The 19,318-nt window shown below is 35.7% G+C and overlaps 1 protein-coding gene across 11 annotated transcripts in view; it reads right to left on the reverse strand.

Annotated features, from left to right (window-relative positions):
* PPFIA2 (PPFI scaffold protein A2) overlaps positions 1-19,318 on the reverse strand; it is a 286,279-nt gene that overhangs the window by 48,453 nt on the left and 218,508 nt on the right. For 7 of the 11 annotated variants that reach the window (XM_085570346.1, XM_085570345.1, XM_085570344.1 and 4 more), the window contains 8 exons: positions 17,499-17,720; positions 16,751-16,897; positions 14,826-14,960; positions 6,160-6,246; positions 5,663-5,746; positions 5,202-5,333; positions 4,193-4,255; positions 2,131-2,222 (listed from right to left, as the gene is read on the reverse strand). In XM_085570346.1, the coding sequence (XP_085426472.1) occupies positions 2,131-2,222; positions 4,193-4,255; positions 5,202-5,333; positions 5,663-5,746; positions 6,160-6,246; positions 14,826-14,960; positions 16,751-16,897; positions 17,499-17,720 (962 nt within the window). The remainder of the gene's footprint in view (positions 1-2,130; positions 2,223-4,192; positions 4,256-5,201; positions 5,334-5,662; positions 5,747-6,159; positions 6,247-14,825; positions 14,961-16,750; positions 16,898-17,498; positions 17,721-19,318) is intronic. The other 4 variants (XM_021528045.3, XM_021528054.4, XM_021528051.3 and 1 more) reach the window with 1 other exon arrangement.

The raw sequence follows: 19,318 nt of genomic DNA on the forward strand, positions 1-19,318 counted from the left end.
GAGACACCAAATAATAAAACCTCTGATTTTTTTAAATTAAAGTATGCTCAGAAAAACATGTAATCCAAAACTTTAACAGGAAAAAGCACATTTCAGGATAATTAGAATTGGCAGCTGAATGTATTTTCCTGTATATTTATAACCTCATTATGCCTGAGGTTACTCTAATCATGTTCTATGTTCATGAGCGAGCATATCGATTAAAGCTTTCCTGCTGTAAGTCTATGCTCTACATTATGAAAATATTAGTGAACTGACCTGTGATATTTAATATTGTTTAGGAATTACTAATCTTTATTTGATGACATTTTCAGTGCTTTAACCCCCAATTTTTCCTGTAGCCCTGGTAAATCTTGGGATATTTCATTGAGGCTTAGACAAGATGTCTTCAGTACTTTTCTTGTTTACAAACAGTGGGCCCTGATCTTTGTCCTTAATCAAACAGCAGCACCAAAAGTTCACTGCATGATACAATAAAAGCATCCTAACCATGGGCTGTGGAACCGAGGTGAAAGAGCAAAGGGTCCATGCACCATTTGAGAATTCAACCACAGAAGTAGAGAAGTGTTTCTCAACACACTAGCAATCTCCACATAAAAATATATAAATAGCATGATCACAGTAAAAAAATGAAATGCAACAAAAACCCGCATAGGGCAGTGCCTAAACACATTTATCTTCTGTGTACAGTAATTGTCTCAATAGAACTTTGTTCTCATAATCAATAATATTTGGTAGTTGTGAAGCAAGTTGGCAGGAAAAAAGAAACAGTCCAAGTTCCAGTTTCTAGCTGTAGATATTCATCTGCTGACCAGCTTTCACTATTTTCCTGAAAGCACAAACTCCAGCCAATGCAGAATTTAATACAGGCAGAGAATAGGAAGTATTTAATGCTCAGAGCTTGCTTTGCCTGAGAGAGATGGGAGCGTCATAAGGTCAGGTTACATAAGGGAAAGTATACTGTTTAGCAGAACCTGCTGAATTCCCAAGATATTTAGATAGCTTATCAAGTTCACACAGCCCTTTGACAAGGGCTAATCAGCTCCTGTTTATGGAGCACAAGCTAATGATATTAATCTATCCAGCAAGAAAAGCTGCTCTCCAAAAACCAAAGCTCCTGTTACAGCAGCCAGTAGCCTGTGTCCCTGCAAGAACTTTCAAGAAAAATGTGTTGTGTGCCAGTAGTCACATTGCCAAGGGAACAAAAATTCAAAAAGTTAAAAGCATCACATTCTGAATTTCATCAGCTTACATGTCTCTACATATAGAAAAATATTATTTGAAGAAATAATAAAAGGTTGAGGGAGAAACCATGTCCAGGTACTGAGCAAGATGTCTGAGGATATCAATGGGCAGCCAATAGCTAATGGAAAAAAAACAACTCATTGAACAAGAGTAACTTTAGATGAATACAGTGTTCCCAATTCAGTCTTGGTCCATGAGCTTTGTCTGGTAGGTGTGCTGCTAGGTTTTAAAAACTAACATGTCACTTGTTATAAAAACAACGTGGCACACAATTATCAATAAAGCAAAAATTTAATCTCAAGAGACACTTTTAAGCAAGAAGGAATTTCTAGAATGATAAATTCTTTGCAGCTGTTAGTGGTTATTTTTATGGCATTTGTCTCACTATTCTTCCCATATTGATTTTCCATGAAAAAGAGGCACAACATTTAATGTCCAATTATGATGTTTTCACATACAGCTGAAGTTCTGTAGTACATTGCTACACACACTGAGTTCTTGCTAACAAAGAAAAAGAAAAGATATTATTTATAGAATAAATATGATCACAAATATGCTGATCAGTTTCAGCATTAAAGAGGATTGTTTCTAATTTGTATTTAAGGTCTGGGAAAAAAAGTTATGTATTTGGATATACTTTTAAAAACATTTCATAATTTAAAAGAATTTCATTTATCACCATAGTATTTCAGTGTATACTCACTGATATAAGGCCCTGTTTACTTATGAAAAAAGTGAAAAGCAACAGTAATAATAACTGCAGAGATTTTACATTTTCAATGTACATTTATGTGTGGCTTGAATACATCCCTGCTGTAAATGCTTGCCATTTACATTTATGTCTATTTCAACTTAAAGTTAGAAAACTTTGTCACAAAATATTACCTTGACAAGGTGGGTTCAATTAAAGAACCAGCCCTCAGTTTCATTTGATCCAGTTCAGACCTCAGTTTCTCAATTTCTTCGGCAAGTCTTTCCTGGAAATAAGAAGAGTAAGACATACTTACTTGTGATACAAAATACATTTATTTTATGAGATATTGTTCCTGTACAGTTAAACAAGCAAGCAAAGATATACTGAATGTAACACTGACTATAATAAGAAAAGGAAGCTCACTTAAGTCTCACTACTACTAATGAGATGTGCACATCAGAAGGAGGTGCTATAGAGCTCTGCTGTTTTACTACTGCCTGGACGTGTTGGAAGGAGAAGTACTCGACACTTTTTTTTCCTACCATAAAGCCAGGCACAGTTCATTGTGTGACTCACCACTTGCCCTACAGAGACCAAGATTAACAGTTGCATCTAGATGACTCGAACTGCAGCTTGTTGAGTTGATGTGACTCTAGTATGAGGTGCTGCTGGCAAAAAATGACAATTTGCCACAAAATTGGATTTTTGGAACAAAAACACCCACTATTTACAGCTACTAGACAAAACAGCACTGTTCCCAAATTCTACAAATAATTGTTATCTATGTAAAAAGTGAAATGAAAGAATTTTAAGACTAATTAAGAACAAGCATGGGATGGGGATATAACAATGGTCTTCCAAGAGTTTAAAATGTTCAGTACTACAAAAGGCTAGGAAGGAAAAGGATAGTCTATATTAGATATCTATAAATCTATTTATAGATTTATATATATATCTGTATGTATATATATAGATATAGACATATATAGGCATCTATAGATACCTATATCTATATATATCTATTATATATCTATAAATAATATCTAATAGTAATATCTATAAATAATACTATCTATAAATAATATCAGTTTCAGTGAGTATTATTACTGAATTATTGGTATATAATTACTGAAATAGTGTTAGAGTATTTTTTAAATATTTCTTGATAGAACAGAATTACTGAGATGACTGATACTCTATTGGTAACACTTCACTTGCCAATTACGTAGAGATTATTTGTATCTGGTGTTATGTCCATCTATCTGAAATTGCTTCATCAGTTTCTTCATCAAAGTGGAACAAATAATCCCATCAAAGGGGGACACTTAGAAGCTCTGGGGTCATAATTTGTAGTGACAGGACACAGGCTTTAAAATGAAAGAGGGCAGGTTTTAGATATCAGGAAGAAATTCTTTATGGTGAGGGTACTGAGGCACTGAAATGGGTTGTCCTTTTAGGTACTTTAATCTTGTTGCCTTTCTCTGCAGGTTACCTAAACGTGGATGAAAGTAAAAATTTTTTTAACAGATACCTCTTCTGTTATTTTTCTCATAGGTTTTGATTTTTGATGCCATATGAGATATACATATATATATATATATTAGTATAGAATGGAGTTGTATTTAAAACATTCTGTACAATTGCTTCTACAGGGATTTAATACATTGCGAAACCACTTCTGTGAATCTGAATGCAAATACATTTGTGCATCCTACTGCACTCAAGGCAGTAATAATTTCAAAATGAAATCCTGGTATCTGGGATTAGAAGAAATATTTATAATCAATTTGACTGATTCACTAAACAGCATTAGGGGTTAATTTGCAAGGAATGAAGAAAGGTCACTTTCAGCTATATATAACATAACGCCACTGCACTTGTTAAGAAGAATTGCATAAAATCCAAAAATCACATTCCTCACTATGAAAGTGCAACCAGTTATTCATGCATATCTGTTAAATAAGACATTTTCAGAATTAAAACTGATAGAAGAAAATTCCAGAGCCAGTAAAATCAACATGAATTTTGGTATTGACTTCCTGAGGCTACGATATCAACCATGAACTTAGATCAGAACAACTGTCAGAGACCTTCTAAGGCTATTTACTGCATCTAGGTGATTAAAGGCATCCTCATTTATGTCAGGAAGATTTTTCACAATAGCTGGACAATTAATATTCCATATACATATTTCCAAATAATAATTCTACATATTTTGATAAAGCCAGATAAAATCAAAGTAATTTACAGTACCTTATCATGTAAGGACTCTTCCAGATTTTTCCTGAAACTTTCAGATTCTTGAATCAAAACATTCTAGAAACAAAAATACAAGAAAAAAAGAAACAAGAAAGAAATCAGAGATATGCTCATGTATTAGATATCACTAGGTACATGTACAAGTTTACAAAGTTCATATATGTTGGACTTCCAAATTAAAATTCTTTAATGCTTCACTTGCATTATATGCTGAATTTTAAATGCTGCAAGAATCCAAACGTATGTAGGAACGTGTGTCTTCTAGATCAGCAAAAACTTTGCATCTTGTTCAACTGAGGAAATGCCTCATCCTTACACAACCAATTCTCCCAACAACTTCTTTTGGCAAGCCTATTTCTTGCTCCATGCCATATCTTAGTTCAATGACAGAAACCAGAAGTACATCATCTGAGAAGTTCTGAAATACCCTTCTGAAAAACACCAAAAGATTCCTCTCAGTCCATACAGAAGATGAATAAGTAGAAGAGGGAGGGATTAAAGAGGGCAAATACAAAGGTCAGTAGCTTTGAATTTTGCAGGACCACACTGTCTCACATAATGGAAAATCTGTAAATAAAATTCCCTCTCCAAGGCAAGATGCTCCTTCTCCTGTGGTGACAGCATTTTACTCTTCCCAGAGGAAGTGAGGTGAAATTTGCAGATTAAAACATTGAAATGATAGCACATCTAAAATGGTCATTCCTCTGTTCTCGTCCACTTTCTCTCATTGCCTCATGCAGTCTGTCACGCAATGGTCCTTTCCAAGCTCTTCATCAGGCTCTTGGCTGATAAACACGTCACTTAAAATATACAGCATATTTGCAGCTCTTCTGGGAAGACACTCGAGACCACTCTTCAATTAAGATTCAAATATGTAAGTTGGACCACATTTGTGGTAATATTTGGTAATACAAAATCAGCATGATGCCTCCATCCTGATAAAAGTAGAACATATAGAAAATCTTTATTAAGCTAAACTTTAAGCTACTGGTGTGTACTGTACCTTTTCTTCAAGTGCTGCCATCCTCTCTTTTAAGTGCAGTTGCAGACGCTCATTGGATTCCGTCAAAAGTCTGTCTACAGTATCTGATAATCTTTTGTTGTGTTCCTCATTCATTTTTTCTCTTTGCCTTGCCTTTAATGTAGAATAGACAAGACAGATTGGTAGGGTACAAAATTAACCAATACAGATATATATCATTGGGAAAAAAAAAAAGGTAACTGTAACCATCTAAAAGAATTTCACAGGATATGTAATTACAGTTACTGATTAATGCACATCCATTTTTATAACAGCAGAATGTTTTCAACTCTGCAACTGGATGTAAATTAATGTTTTAAGATGGTGCCAGCACTGCTACAAACAGAACATTTACAAGTAGGTAGTTTTGGGGGCTAGAGTACATAATGTAGCACTATACTGGCATATGAAAAGTGCACAGAAGCTGTTTGCAATACACATACTCTTTGAAGTTCTTGATTCTTCTCTTCAAGTTGAGCTTCTAAGTGTCTCATACGTTCCTCAATGTTTCCATGCCTTTCTTCTGCCTGTAAAAAAATAGAAAGACTCTTTCAGTAATTTGGGTGTCTTTGGAAGTTTTTATCTCAGTAAAGTTTAAACAAAACATAAAGCAAGCTACTACTAACTGCAAACTTAGTTTTCCGAAAATAAACTTTTTTTAAACAGGCAGCTGAACAGCATTGCTTGAAATGTGTCAGCTACAAAGGCCTGTTACATCCAAGCATCAGCAAAACATTGGAGTTATTTATGAGCAATGAAATCAGCCAAATGTAACATGCAGACTGTGCATGGTTTGAACACAAACCTGCCATCGTAAAATTGTAAGCTCCTGAAGCACTGAACTGCACGATGGTTGATTATCAATTAAAAAAAATTTAAAAATGAAAACAAATCAGATGAATTCTATTCAGCAATAGAAAGTAAAGTCCAGTAGGACTACCTTCCTACGTATGGAGATCATTTCTTGTAGTTTAGCTTCCATAACATATTGATAATCATCAGATGAGGTAGAAGAGGTTGGATCAGACTAACAAGTCAAGGAAAAGGAGAGGGACAAAATTGAAAAATCAGAACTAAAGACACTGACACTGAACAGAACACAGCACAGAATGCTTAAAAGAAAAGTGTGATTGAAAATTTAATACTTTTAACTGACAGATTTTTACATGGAATAAACTACACTGATACTTGGTGAAAAAGATGCAGTTGATGTGGAGAAACTGAAAATAATGGGATGCTAAAGAAGCTATCAACCTACACATGGAAGTACAAGGTTAGTGATGGCTGGCTGATGACACATGACTACAGAGTGGATTCAAAGCGATACTGTCTAATCTAATGTTGTTTCTCTTTCTTTTTTTTTTTTTCATTTTGGTAAACTGAACACCAGAACTGAACTCTCGGAGGCCAACATCAGAAATGCCTGTATAATTCTTCTACCATTCTCTAGGAATGATTACAATGCATAAATACTATGTAATGGACTGGTCAGTTACACTACTATGCAATGTCATGGTACATTCCCTATTTTCTAGAAAACAGAAAGAATGCCAAAACAGACAAGGCTCAAGCTTTCATATGACATTTTAGAAAACACTATATAAGGCCTGTCATCCAAATAAACAATATAGTTTTCATCCCTTTGAAAAGATCCACCCTGGTGGATCTCTTTGGAAGATCAAGGTCATCAGATGAAAGAAGAACCTATAAATAAAAATTCATTAATAATAATGGAAAGTTATTACTGAGTATAGAAATGGTAATCCAAACAAAGATTCATTACTATTTCTGACAGAAACTGACCTTAATTAGGTCATTTGTGGCAAAACATGAATATTCATGTTGTTGTAATATCAAACAAGTCTATGTTATTATTCAAAAACTAAAAAAGCCCTTTTAAAAAAGGGAAATGCTATATTAGTTTTGTTGCTATGGAAACAGGAATGTGCATAAGGCATACGGAGAGGGCTACTGATAACTGAGCTGTGAGCTTGCGCTTGTCAAATGCTATTTCACTCTGTCAGATTCACTCTCAAAGTGATCTGAACGCCATCTTTAGATGAACAAACTTTAATATGTACAAGATATACTAATTTTACAGCTGTATTTTTGTGAGATTATTTTTCATATGCTTATCTACTAATGATGTATCAGATTAGCTAGTAATAGGTATCAAAGTAATGCCAGATGTTCATAATAATTTAAAATTACCCATAACTTAAATTCAGTAGTATTATCAGTACCAAATGTTCATACAGAAAGCAGTCCTGTGATCTAGTAATTTATAAATATAAATTGCAGCTTTTAATATGAAAACATCCACATAAAAAAATTCTGCTTTGCATAAATACAAGAATATTGCTTAACCTTGAAGACCACTAGTATTACTTTCATAGTACATTCATAAAACTCAGATTATTGCAAAATTTAAGGGAAAGTCTTTGTAATTAAACTAATTTAGATGTGCAGTTCTTGTTTCTGATAATGAAGCAGGCATATTGTGATGTACTTGAATTTATTTATTAGCTGAAACTGTTTTGTCTGCTTATTACAATTTAGACCAGCAACAATACTTCTATGATCTTCTTTAACTTATCCCACCATTTTGCTATTAGCTGGTTTCAGCACACCAGTGCTAATGCACTTCTTCCTCTCCCAGTTAGGTAATTAGAGAGACAGGGTTGAAAAAGTTACAGCTCTGTGACTGCAAAGCAGATGTCTTTCCACAGAGTGACCAAGTTTTATCCTGCTCTTTATAGAATAGAATTTTCCGCTCTTCAAGTCCTGGCTGCAGCACTGGTTCAAGGCCATCCCTTAAAGCATTCTCAAGAGTCATGAGATGACTTGAAATCACCAAAGCTCTGAGAAGACTTAAGTAATTCTACCTCTTTTGAAGCCATTTTCATAGAGGGAGGTATAGAATCCACTGGGGGCACCTTCCTACAAAATTAAACTCCTTATAAGCTCCATTAGCTGACTGCAAAACTTTAAAGCAAGTTACTTAAACTTCACTGCTTTTGGTGCCTTGAGACACCACCTAGAGCAGAGGCTAGACAGTGCTAAAGGAATAAAGTAGGTATTTATTAAAAGGCCCTCAAATAGTACACCTTGGGCAGTACAAGAGCTTGGCCAAGGCTACACCCAGGATGGGTCACAAGTTTTTACACTTTTATAATTTTTGGTTCATTTACATATTGGAGTTAATTTTCCAATTACAGCTTCAGGTTATGAAGTCCCATCCACCCAGATTGCTCACCTCAATTCACTGTTGTTATAACTTTTGGGCCTGAAGCTGCAATGGTGTTCTTGGTTCTCAGGCTGAAAAAGGATTGTTTTGTCTCACTAAACTGTGAGGAGAACGTGCTGATACTTTATATGAAGTTCACAGTTATATACTAATGCAGTACAGAACCTGGAAAAATGAAACCTAAAACTTAATGCACCACTTTGATACACTTAATTGCAGTTTAATGCAAAATACGAAGAAAACCAAAGTAAAACCTCTATGTTCAAAGGAATCTCATTCACATCCTCTGAAATGTGGTGCTAATCTGTCCTTGAAAAGGCAGTCTGTCTAGTTACCTGTATAATTTATCTTCTTTTTCCCAACTAAAATGTAAATTTTTCAGTCCAAACCATGACATAATACCTTATCTGTCTAGCAGCTCTTTCAATGCAGAAAATAATTGTGATATAAGGTCTAATAATTTTTGGGAAAAAGAGAAGGAATGAAATTATTGTCAGAATTATGTATGTTATCTGAATTCTTACATATACAACATTCTTGAAATAACATGATGTTGCCTTAAGATTCTTATAACTACCTATTATTTCATAACTTTTTGCTGTTTTAATAATTCAGCAAAGTATATGCTATCTTTACATCTCTTTGGTCAAACAGAGAAACTTGAAAATTAATTAAAATTCAATATGCCTTAGAATCAAAACAAATGTCACTATTCAAAACACTGCAAATGTATTAGAATATTTTATGTTTCCTTTATGTACCATTTGATTTGAAAGTGTTATTCTGTATTACTCTTAAAGGACCAAATTATTTTATAGACAAAATATTCAATAATTAGGCTCAAGTGCTTGTCTGGCAGAAAGCAAGCACAGGTGCACAGACTTAGTATCTACTCTGGGCTCTAAAGCTGCTTAGGGATTTTAACCACTGGTTATTATGTGCCAGCTGCAGGCGCAGCCCCCTGCAGTAGGGATGGGAATCAAAAGAGCAGACAGAAACACATATACGTACTCCCATCTTCTCTGACTCACAGAAACCCACCTGCAGCCAAAGATCTCCAGGAACCATCATCCCCAGCTGGAGCACACTCCCAAAATGAGGGTTTCAACACCTCCCATCACCCTTGACATTGAGGAAGGCCACAAACCTGGTCTCAAAGAGGCCTCTCCAAACAAAAAATCCCCTGTAGCAAGTCAGCTGTTAGCTAAGGGATTTGCAAATCCTTCCCTAAGGACTTCCCCAGGCCATGCACTTAGGATTGGTATACCTGTGTCAGTTACACTTTTTTGTTGCTCACATGTCTTAGTCAGACCCAGAGACTATAAAGAATAACCTCTTTGAGAGACTTGGCAGCCTATAAAATACTGAATGTGTCCATCTCAGCCTCGTAGTTAGAGGCACAAGGCAGAGACTGAGACAGCAGTGCTTGTCATGCTTCCGCAGCAGAATTTTAGGCACACATGAGACAGCACAGACAACTGTGGACTTTGAGATTCCTAAAGAAAAGCTGGATTTCTTCCAACTTGTTTTACTAAGAATTGAGTTTAAAACTGTAAAGTATAGCTTACACAACTACTTTCTTGGCAGGCCTTACCCTACGTTCTTTCTTCTTTCTACCCTACGTTCTTGCATGCCTGTTTGCTCCTACTCTGTACAGGAGGATTAATAAGACACATTGTGTGATATGCAACAACAGGGATTTAAAGCATTTAGCCAGAACATTCAGTTATAAATAGCTTTGGGAAATCATGCATCTTAAACTGGATTAAAAATACATGGACAAAAGCTAATGATGTCTGACTCCTAGGAGAAACCAGCATGAGTCTTAATGTTCACTTTGCACTCTCTATACCATCGAATAGCCAGCACAAGGTAGTAACAGCCAGGAAGACTCTACATTGAGGAAATACCAAAGCAGCTTGTGTGATCTCTAACCCTGTTAAAACTCTACTGGTGCTCCTGCTGCTAATGCGCCCACAAAAAAGATGTTGCTTTCACATTATCTGTTACTGATGGCACTGCACATTTTCTAGGTCTTCGCATCTTAGATGAAAAGAAAGAAATCCAAGTTCAGATGCAGAAATCACTTCTATAATATAGGTGCCAGAATTTTTTTTTTTGTGCTGAGTTGCAGGAACAAGTCTAAACTTTTCTAATAGCACAGTCAATTTCCCTGTTTTTGAGACCTTGACTTTTCAACACCTGCACTCCAGTTTTAGTCTATCCTTAGAACAAGGGCATTATTCACAAAGAAAGAATGCATTACTGAACTTGGTTATGAAGTTGAAGGTGAAAATAGGTGACCATGGTGACAGAGTTGCAACAGCTCACATAGTTATCAGCTACTTGCTCACATCTAACCTGTTAGCAATGTGACAAAATTAATTGTCTCAGGTGTCCCCTTTTTCTAAACCCCAACCTTTCAGTCACTATATAGTCACAACTTCTTTCCCCTCCTTTGTTTTCCCACTACCTTCTATACCTCCTAAGTTTAGTAAGCAACTCCTTCAATTTAGCTTTCTCAAAATTGCTTCTTTAATTTCTTCCTCCTATCAGGGCAAAATCTCCCAAGAAAAGGGAAGTGAAGTAAGAGGGGTGTTTTGAGAAGACAGAATGTGTTGTAAATGTGAAATTTTCTTTGGCTTCCCTCCCCTTCGAAGATTTTGCTTTTCTTGCCTGTAAGAGGATTTATCAACTTCCTTCCCCTGTTAACACATATTTTCTCTCTTGTTCTCAGAGAGGTTTCTGTATTAACTACATTCACTCCTTGCAGGGGAACTTCTTTCCCCTCTTTGCATCCTTTTTATGGCAGACATGCTCCTTTTACTTGTTTTGCAACTTCTTCCCTGCTTAAAGCAAACCACATCCCCACACTGACACAAAACAATCATTATGTCCCACTTGTCTCCAACTCTCAAGTCATTTTTTATCACCTTTAAAATTAACTAAAGGTGTTACTATGCTAAATGTGGTTTATTATGATATGGTTTCCTCTTTTCCATCTCAGTGCTTCTCTAAAGCAGCTGAAAAGCATGGCTGGTATTTCTGGTGACCTGCATACAGGACTGATGGTGTAAAATGCTGATTGCTGTCTTGTGATCAGAGAAGTGACTTGGTACCTCTGCTGCACAAGCACCCAGGGGTTGAAGGACTACTAGTGGGAGTGAGTGAATTGAAGTAGGTGGATGCTGGCTGGCCCTACTAGACCCCTTCCTTGAACACATGCAAGGAGAAACTGTGTTGGACAGAAGATTCTGGATGCTCCAATGTCTGTTCCTTCTGAGGAAAATAAATATTTTGTGGGATAAAGAAAGGTTAATACAGGAGGGAGGTTCTTTCTACTAGGAACTGCCTCTTCTCCTGAGCAGTCACAGACAGAGTGGGTAGAAGGTGGCTTAATGATTCATGGGAATCTAAATCTTGGGATACATGCTGAGAGCTGTGCTACTTGTCATGACCAGACAGGTACCAGTGTGATGGCCAGGCAGGACAGCACAGTATATGGGATCATGCCGTTCCAGGTTAGTCTGCCAGAGGCTGCCTAACCCTCCAGTTGCTCACCCAATGGGCAGAACACAGTGAAAACAAAGCCAAAGAAAAGTTCAAATGACTCAGGTAAATTTATGGGTACTTATCCAAGTTCACTGTATAGTCCAAATTTTTGGAAGTTCACTCCTTATGAACTAGTTTGGGCATGGAAAAGCAGCAGAAAGACACATCACTAGCTTATATACATAGAAAAAGGAAAACCAACTAGTTTAAAAAACTGACATGCTACAAGGATGACAGTTTATATCCTTCATTTGCAGAATCCCAACCCGGATTTATTATGAGCAAGAATATAAAAAAGATTGAATGCAGAACTGCAACATGCAACTTTTTATATCTATGGGGGTTTGGTGTGGGGATGGAGAATAATCACAGACAAATCCAGAACATATTTTTCTGGTTTATCTCATGTAAGTAATTGGTCTTATATTTTATCCACAGTGAAGCAGATAACCCATATTACTTTAAAATACGTAATAGAGCATGTTTGGTTTAACTCACCTCTTCCATATGATTGTAACCCCATTAATCTCAGAGAAGCCATTTTCATTGAGAATAGTACTAAAGGAAGGAGAAGCAGTTTTGACTCTCTCTTTTTTTTTTCTTTTTTTTTTCTTTTTTTTTTTTTTAGTGCAGAAACAGTAGCTGATTTGGTGGCTCCTCTTTTACTGGGTATACATAGACACTGCAGTGGTCACACAGCTCAGGTGGACAGGCTTCAGGGATTCTGCAGCCAGATAATTTGAATCCTACAGACAGCATGTATATTGGCATGAAGTCCAATCAAGGTGAAATTAATTAAGCATTATTCAGCCCCTCAGGCAGGATCTGCAGTTGCCAGATCTGCAGATCTGCAGTTGACCTCATGTACGAGCACACCAGCTAGCTAACTTAAAACTACTTAATTAAGCTGCAGTGATTACAGCATCCTTGGTTCATAGCCTCTTTTATGTGATCCATGAAAAGTACTGGACTTTAAACTTCAGAGCTCTCAAAGCAGCACTTTAGTAAGCTCTGCAGTTTGCAAAGAAATTGTATACAAGACACATAGGCCACAGGCCTATTTACCCTATTGGCCAAATTACAACATTCTCCTTCACATTATATATTCCAAGGTAGCACAATTTTAACTGAAATACATATCTTCAGTTCTTTTATGTAATCAGTGAGAAATTAACAGAACCAGCATTACAACCTATTTCTCAGAGTTTCCCACTTGGCAAAAACTTTGATCAAGTACATCAAAGTGAAATGGGGTGGAGCATCAGCTCTGTTGACAGCTCTCTAACCACATCCCATGAAATAATGTAAGAAGACAAACGGAGATGTATATTGCAGCTTTATGGTCACAATAACAACAGTATCTCATGGAAGTCCCTGAGTGTTTTGCATGGTTGAAATGGGATTTCTTCTTACGATTTTTGTCATTAATATATGTTCAAGGAAAAATGCGGTTGCAAGAGAAGACATGCTTGAGACTGCCAAATACTTACTGGTGGCTAATTGCTGGAGAACTTATTCAGGAAAAATCCTCTTAAAATAGAAAACAGTATTTTTAAACTACTGAGGGCATTAGAATATATGATTATTTGCTGAATCAGAAACAATTGGAAAAAAAAAAGTTAAAACGCCAAGGGATTGCTCTTCTGTGCACGTGAGTTTTTATTAAAATCCAATGAAATTTATTTGGTATTTAATGTAGCTCTTTTTGCTGATTATTTTTGCCTTCCCCCCTGCCACCTCCCCCAGTTGTCAGTCTTTGTTTCAGATTGACACCCATTCATACAAACCTAAAGTGACAGCACAAACCCTTGATTACTGAAAGCCTTCCTTTCTTTGTTTCTTCTGCTTAACTAAATTACTTAAAAATCAAACTTTATTGATGAGCTGCTCAGCATTTAAGGCTTCACTAAATATGGAAAACATAGGACTTGTAAAAAGTCCATCAAATTTAAAAACAGCTCAACACATAAATAGAAGCATTCCTTGGCAATAGAGAAAGGAAAGCTTAGATAAATCAAAATTATACATCATACAGTCTCTTAAATGCATTTTTCTTTGATTTTAAGAGACGAAGCATAAACCATATTATATGTCTTTATGAAGCTGATAATATTTGAGCTATAGTATTAAATACATGCACACCTGAAAGCATTAGAGGCCAAATATAAAAAGCATGCTATTGAAAATTTATCTTCTTTTTTCTCTGTAAGATAGCAGCCATATAACAAATTTATCAGAAACAAAAATTTTGAAATCCACTCAGAGTTTCACATTTTTCTTCACAGATATATGATACAAAGAAACATTCAAAGCAAACCTTGTAAGCATGTACTGCAAGTTGTCTTCATTTGTGTGGGATCAAAAGATCCCACCTGCCACCAGGATTTGATTTCATAGCACTTATTACAATAAAACTAGGTGTTATTTATATATGGTATATGAAAACATCGAGAAGAACTAAGTACCTGTAGGAAAGGGACTTCCCTCACTGCCTACCCTTAAATTAGAAACTCTTACACAGTAAAATGAGTCTTCCTAGAGTAAGTAATGCTCAATTGTATTGGAAATACATGACTCCTTTTGTAAGCGTAGCCTAGGCTAACTTACAGGTAACTGCTTTTCCTGTCATCAAAATGCTAAGAGAATTACATGGCATTGAAACCATTCCCATTCACATACTTATCAAGAAACATTTCTTTCTTTCAAATTGGCTCAATGTTACCTTTGTTTGGTCCTTGAGGTGAGGAATCAGGCTGCAAATCAGTGTTAAACAATGGGGCTTCTGAAGTGAGCCTATTTCTCAGTACCTTAGTCAAAGCTGCAATTCTCTGAGCCAGTTCAGCCTCCACTTCAGGTAAGGTTTCAGCTTTCCTCATCGTCTGCTGCAGCTTCTGCTCAGCCAGCTCAAGACGCTCTTGCAGCTGTCTGTTTTTGTCTTCCAACTGAAAGCCAAAGATAGATAAGTAAATGCAGAAAATTAAAATCAGTATTAAGGATTTTCCTTCTCTTTCTAAAGTATCAGTGAAATTATAGCAAAACTCACTAATAGGCAACAAACCCCTTAGTTTGGGAGAGGCTACTGGAGAAGTATTAACTCAAGCATGGAACAATGCAGGCTGCCAGTCGTACTACTGATTTGAGGCTCAAGGATCTCACAAAGATAAATAAAAGGACTTGTAAAACGGCACTAATTAAGATGAAAAAGCTCCACTGGTGGATGTGGTAGTTATCTGAGCAAAAGAATAGTACTGGCATGAGTAGAATGAGAATTTTCTAAATAGAAGTACAGTCCATCTTACAGAAAAAATTACATATGAGCTAATATGGGAAAGAAGTACAATTCTGAAAGGATAGAATTCCCTGAATAATTTTCTGAATGAATGGCAATCATATATTATGAAAAGATAAAACTGACTTGTCATTCATTACAATTAAATCTCATTTACAGAAATGAAATTGCATAAGCTGTGATAACTATTAAAGAGAAATAGGAGGACTTTTTATAACTGCAGCATCATCTGGCCTACTGAGATGCACCAAACAATTAAGATTTTTTAATGGTTGCTGTTTTCTTGTTCAATCCTGTTGTGGCGCGGTAAAATGAAAAATGAGTGTGAGTGTAGATTTTTTTTAATTCTTCAAAAAGCATGAAAAGCTAGGCTTTTCTCATCTCAATGCTGCAAATCAACTTTAAGTCTGACCATATATACTCAGCCTAGTTGCTTTGATTCCTGCTTTGAGTAGGCAGAACTTTGCAGCACAGCATGACTTACATTGGCAACAATAAGAACTCAGATACAAGTACCTTACTTTTTCCATCGTTGGGTGGTTTTGTCCCTGACAATTGAAGATACCTCTTAAAATAGTCTAAGAAAGCTGGCAAAAGCTGGAGAGTTTGAGCTCTGATGGTTTAGTTTCCCTGAAGTATCAAATACACATATACACACAGATACAGGGGGATGTGTGTGTGTGTGCAAATATACCTGTGTACAATTATAGATGCAGAGATTATCACATCACACAGGCTAATTTCCCATGTAACACTTTAAATTGCTTAAAGACATGCAAGGGAAAAATAAAGTCTGATACTGAGGCTAGGTTTGAATGATACAGTATGATTTATATTCACTTCATTCACTTCATTCGTTTTCACTTTATATCATATTCTTCAAATTACAAAGCAGTGTTTTATGTTCAGTTTACGTTCCAGATTTGAAATCACCATGGAAACAAAATACCATGAGAGAAAGCTGCACAGTCATGTTATAAGCATTCTTAAAACATATTCACAGTTAATTTACCTTTTCAAAATTTTATTTGTACTCTACTCATCTGTAAAATCATGAGAACATGCTGTATGCAAATTCTGATCTTTCCTGTAGAAAGGAATTTTTTCAGATCAGGCTATTTTTTAGAAAATAAAATTCCAAAATTATCACAAAAGAAGCAAAGATGTTCCATTACTTAGGGAACAAGACTGTGTGCACTTATGCAAGACTCTATCAGAAAACACACTTATTTTCCAACATTGAATGTGCACATTGAAATTACTGTTCACAGCTGTAGTAGCTGATACAAAATTTAGAGATGCTGAACAATTTAGGACTTTTTAGATTAACTGATCTGTTGATTGAAAATTGAACAGATTAACCTAATGGAAACCTCTTATAGTAAACAGACATGAATTTTCATTGTGCATGAAGAAAACAACTGGCTGATGCAGATGCAGCACCTGACGCAGGATGGCTTCCTTGTTGGCCAGTTCGTTTTCTAGCTTATCGTTCATGTCGTGTATGGAGGTGGATTCTCTCTGAGCACTGAGGTAGCGCTTCTCCAGCGTAGTTATTCTTTCTTCCATATCCTCCTTTTGTGCCATTGCCTAACGTGACAGAAAAACCCCTATCAGGAACCATGCAATTAAAATGCTGCATAATTTTATACCAGTTTAATTTTCATGCTAATCGTGGACAGGATTGTAAGGTATGCCCAGTAGTATATCTTCAGTTTTAAAGAGACTTTGGGAATTCTTGTAGCTATGATACAGGATCAGCTAGGAAAAGACCTTTGAGATCATCAAGTCCAACCTATGACACAACTCCACCTTGGCAATTAAAACATGGTACTGATACTATACCCAGTCTTTTCTTGAAAGCCAATGTAACAGAAGGATAACTAATGCATACTAAAATAGATTCTTGAAGCCAACCATCCACACATAGTGAGAATATCTGCCCAAGAGATGATATACTGAGAAAGATCACAATTTAAGAGGAGGAGAGAGATGGAAAATTAAATGTTACTTTAATTTATTGAGAGAAAGGAATCAATTTCTAGTACTATTTCTTAATTTAAATTTCTGTCTCCTATGTTTAAGGGTGCTCAACTTTTGATGCACACATACCTTGGCCTCTATCGGTTTGTAGAGGATATCACAGGAGCAACAACCAAGAAATATGAGGTGAGCATGGTGACTTCCTTACCTCTCTGATGTCTCTCTGATATTTACTGTTCATTTCTTCTGTTTTAATGAGCTCCTTTCTCGTAGTCTCTGCTTCCTGCTCTACCTCTCCCACCCGAGAAGACAGTGCAGCCAAACGCTCCTTCATCTGTGCCATTTCATAGTTTTGCTTTTCCAATAGCTCCTGAAGTTCAACAACTTGACTGGCTTCATCATTTGAGTCTATTGAGCCATTGGATAGGCGCTGTTAATGGAGAAGCAACATTGATTAATCTTTTCACATGGGCTCTAGCTAAAGAATTTCTAAAGCAAAGATTATTTTAAAAATTACCAAAGTAACTAGGAAGGGAAAAAAGATTTTCAAGGTAGATAAGGTAGGTATAGTTATGAAAAAACAGCAGAAGATTACTTAATATCAATGGATTTCAGAATGTAGCATCACAGAGAGATGTAAACACTTGCATTAAGGGCAGAACACTACACATAAAAAGGTTTAGTTTAGCATTATGACTATTTGAGTACAGACTACAACAATACTTCTAAAAATCACCAAATTGCTTTCATTGATCTTAACTAAGCTTACACAGCATTTTAACTTAAATAAAGTTAATATCATTTGCAAAATATTCCATGCTGCAGACAGGAAACAACATTAAGAAATCACAAATTCAGTGTACCAGAAAGTGCTTTCTGTCTGGGCAACACACTGGTGAGATTTACATTAGAAACAAGTTCTGCTGAAGTAATTTATGTGCTGCTGAAAGCCTTGGTGTGAATGTAGTTGTAAAGAAAAAAAAAACAAAATTCCATAACACATGCTGCATTTGGGATATGATCTCAGCAATACAATTTATATTGCAAGTAAATCATTACAGGATAGAAGTGCATTCACCAGCAGGACTTGCTGGTATTGCCTCATTACAACAGATATTCAAATTAACCTTTTTCAGCAAAGGCTAAGCCTAGGGTTTGATACAAATTTAATACTACCATCTGAAAAAAATCCCCAGGCATAAAGAACAACAACAACAAAAAAAATCAGAAATATCTGCTTTGACCTGCAACATGAAAAAATAAAACCAAAGTGCCTATCCTGTCATTAACTTTCTTGATTATGTACAATTTTATCAGCAAAATTTCCATTATGAAGCACAAGAGCAAAGTAGTTTGCTGTAACTATAATTTTAAACATCATATAGGGTCTGAGGGGAAACCAGCTTTCATTAGCACTTTGTATTATTATTGTTAAAATATATTTATACAGAAATCCTCTAGCACACTATAAGAAAATTATTTAATGTCTTTAAGAGCATTCTTTTCTCAATCAGCCATAAAATGAACCCAGATCAAGATCACCTGCCCCACTTGTTCATCAGTGGATAAAATTATTTTAAAAATTCACTATATCAAGTAACTCAGTTGCAAAGTTGTATTTATACTAACTAATTATATTTAGATACTTTAGCTGTTGAGCCATCTTTGATCTACTTTCAGGACACAATGGTAAGATGACCATAGCAAATTAAAAACATATTTGCACTTAATTTGGTATTTCGAAAGTGTTCCATTATTCTGCTTAAATCAAAATGCTATTAATAGGTAGTAATCACAAACAAAATACTCAAATAGGATAAGACAGCCAAACCATTGTATTTTAAAAATTTTGAAAATTTAAGTTTTTATCTATGACAATTATAATCTATTTTACATTTATAATCTCATACAGTAATTTTAGCAGTTTCCACAGGTTAGGAAATTTTATCTTGCATAGAATTTGCCCTACAGCTATCTGAAGAGCAGTCCAGGAATGCTGCAAAGTTATAATAAGCCAAATACCAAATC

Source organism: Lonchura striata, chromosome 1A (assembly GCF_050655825.1).
Source record: "Lonchura striata isolate lonStrDom1 chromosome 1A, ASM5065582v1, whole genome shotgun sequence".
NCBI lineage: Eukaryota > Metazoa > Chordata > Aves > Passeriformes > Estrildidae > Lonchura > Lonchura striata.